Genomic DNA, 2,268 nt, shown 5'->3' on the forward strand with positions numbered 1-2,268 from the left:
TAAGATAAATTTCACATCAGTGGGAGAAGATGGGTTAATTAATGGATGGTTCTGAAATAATGTGTTAACTCTTTGGGAAGAGTAATTTGAGAAAATACTTTATACATTTATGTCAATAACAGGGTTTTAAAAATATCAGATTTAGATATTTTTGGTTGAAACTCTGGCTTTGTAGCTAAATAGAATCTGATATTTCAGGTTATTTTTCTTAACCTAGAACTTTTTTTGTAGCATCTGCAGAAAAAGAGGCAATCAAGGGTACATACTCCAAAGTACTGGATGCATATGGACTACTAGGTGTTTTACGATTAAATCTTGGTAAGTTTATTGTTCAATATAATTGATCCTTTTTTTATTTTCTCCTTTTATAATTCTACCCATGTATTACTTCAAACTCCATATTTAAGCTCTTAATGTGGTAATGTATTTTAAACTTTAATTTAGCTCATTTTGTTATAAGGTTTATTGCACCAAAAGTCATGCCACATGCTTAGGCTCTTGTTATTTTTAACTTCCAGAGATAGTCTTTGGTTTGAACACTTTAGGAGACGGCTATCAACTATCAAAAAGGAAAAAGAGCATTTCTCTTTGTCTTTCCTTCAATACATTTAGGAAAAGGTGTCTTATGAGAAACATTGATTTTTCTGGGTTTACAGTGAAAGAGATATCTCTTTTGGATTTAAAAGGTCTCAGCTCGAGCCTGTCTCTGCCACTTAATGTCACCATGGGCTACAGAGTTGCCTTTGTGATGACTAGTTTGCCTGTAATGGTGCGACTCAAAGTGTGGCCCAAAGACTGGTACTGTCAGTGAATTATTTTGTTATTGGTCTGTGATGATATAAGGAACTTGCACCATCATGCCTATCAACATACGGCTTCCTTCACTGATAAAGTCTTACCATGAGAAAAAAGGTTAGCTGAACTAAAAGGTAAATTTAGTGATGTAATTAATTTGCATTCTGGTATACCACCTTTTCTCATTGTGAGCTGATAACAGTTCATGGACCATACTTTGAATAGCACTGGTATATAAAATGGAAATTTGTCATTTTTTACAAATCTGTCACATGTAAAACGCCTAGGTGCTTTACTAATTAATCTTAGGTGATCCTAGAGATACCTAGTGAGGTATTTGTTTTAATTCTTTTTCAGAAAGGATCATATCCCAGGTTGGTTATGCTACATGCTGAAGTTGGTCCAGATAATAAATAGGGGAGCCAAGATTCAAGGCCACTTTTCAATGTCAAAGCACAGGCTCAAAGTACACCTGCTGAATTTCAAGTTCTTACTGATTTCGTAGGGTTTTTTAAATCACAATTAGAAGTAAAAAATCTCTATGAAAGTTTTGCAAATCAAATTGCTTTATAAATTATTACCAAGGACTTTTGTCCATATGTCATCAAAATTATCAGGTCACATTAATATACCATTTTTTCAATTGTACAAAGCACTTTTACATTCATTGTCTTATCTGAATTTCCCTATAAGGAGAAGGTAGAGAATGTAACACATTTTTTCATTTGATAATTTTTTTATAGCTTCAGATTAAGTAAAGGAACAATTTCATAAGTATAGGATTATCCTGTTAATGTCTAAATGCTTTATTATGTGTAACATACTTAAGGAAGGATTTTTTCAGCTTAAAAAAATTTAGTTGTGAGGTTGAACATGTCGGTGATAGCTTTAAAATAATCACAATGTCAGATTTAAAAGATAGAGGTATAAGAAAAAAGAAGAAACTAAATGGTTTGGAAAATGTTGGGATTTTTTCATGCAATGACATATCTGGTTTTTACAGGTGATACTATGTTACATTATCTGGTTCTTGTCACGGGATGTATGTCTGTTGGAAAAATTCAAGAATCTGAAGTGTTCCGTGTTACTTCCACTGAGTTTATATCTCTCCGAATTGATTCTTCAGATGAAGATCGCATTTCAGAAGTGCGAAAAGTTTTGAATTCAGGAAACTTTTATTTTGCATGGTCTGCTTCTGGCATCAGTTTAGATCTGAGTCTTAATGCACATCGTAGTATGCAAGAACAGACAACTGATAATAGATTTTTCTGGTGAGTCCGTGTTTTATTTTTTTCCCCTTTTTAATTGTGCTGTGTAATTCCTTGGTGATTTGGGGCACAAGATGTTCAACAATTGTTATTTCTTTTTTGTTTGTTTTTTTTTGAGACGGAGCCTCAAGCTATCCCCCTGGGTAGAGTGCCATGGCATCACAGCTTATAGCAACCTCCAACTCCTGGGCTCAAGCGAGTCTCC

At 33.8% G+C, this 2,268-nt stretch overlaps 1 protein-coding gene across 1 annotated transcript in view; it reads left to right on the plus strand.

The window, feature by feature from the left end:
- Positions 1-2,268, plus strand: part of SYNJ1 (synaptojanin 1) — a 102,476-nt gene that overhangs the window by 27,562 nt on the left and 72,646 nt on the right. The window contains exons 3-4 of the mRNA XM_023517447.1: positions 232-318; positions 1,799-2,066. Of these exons, the coding sequence (XP_023373215.1) occupies positions 232-318; positions 1,799-2,066 (355 nt within the window). The remainder of the gene's footprint in view (positions 1-231; positions 319-1,798; positions 2,067-2,268) is intronic.

The sequence above is a fragment of the Otolemur garnettii genome, unplaced genomic scaffold, assembly GCF_000181295.1.
Source record: "Otolemur garnettii isolate 467f Iridium unplaced genomic scaffold, OtoGar3 scaffold00111, whole genome shotgun sequence".
Classification (NCBI taxonomy): domain Eukaryota; kingdom Metazoa; phylum Chordata; class Mammalia; order Primates; family Galagidae; genus Otolemur; species Otolemur garnettii.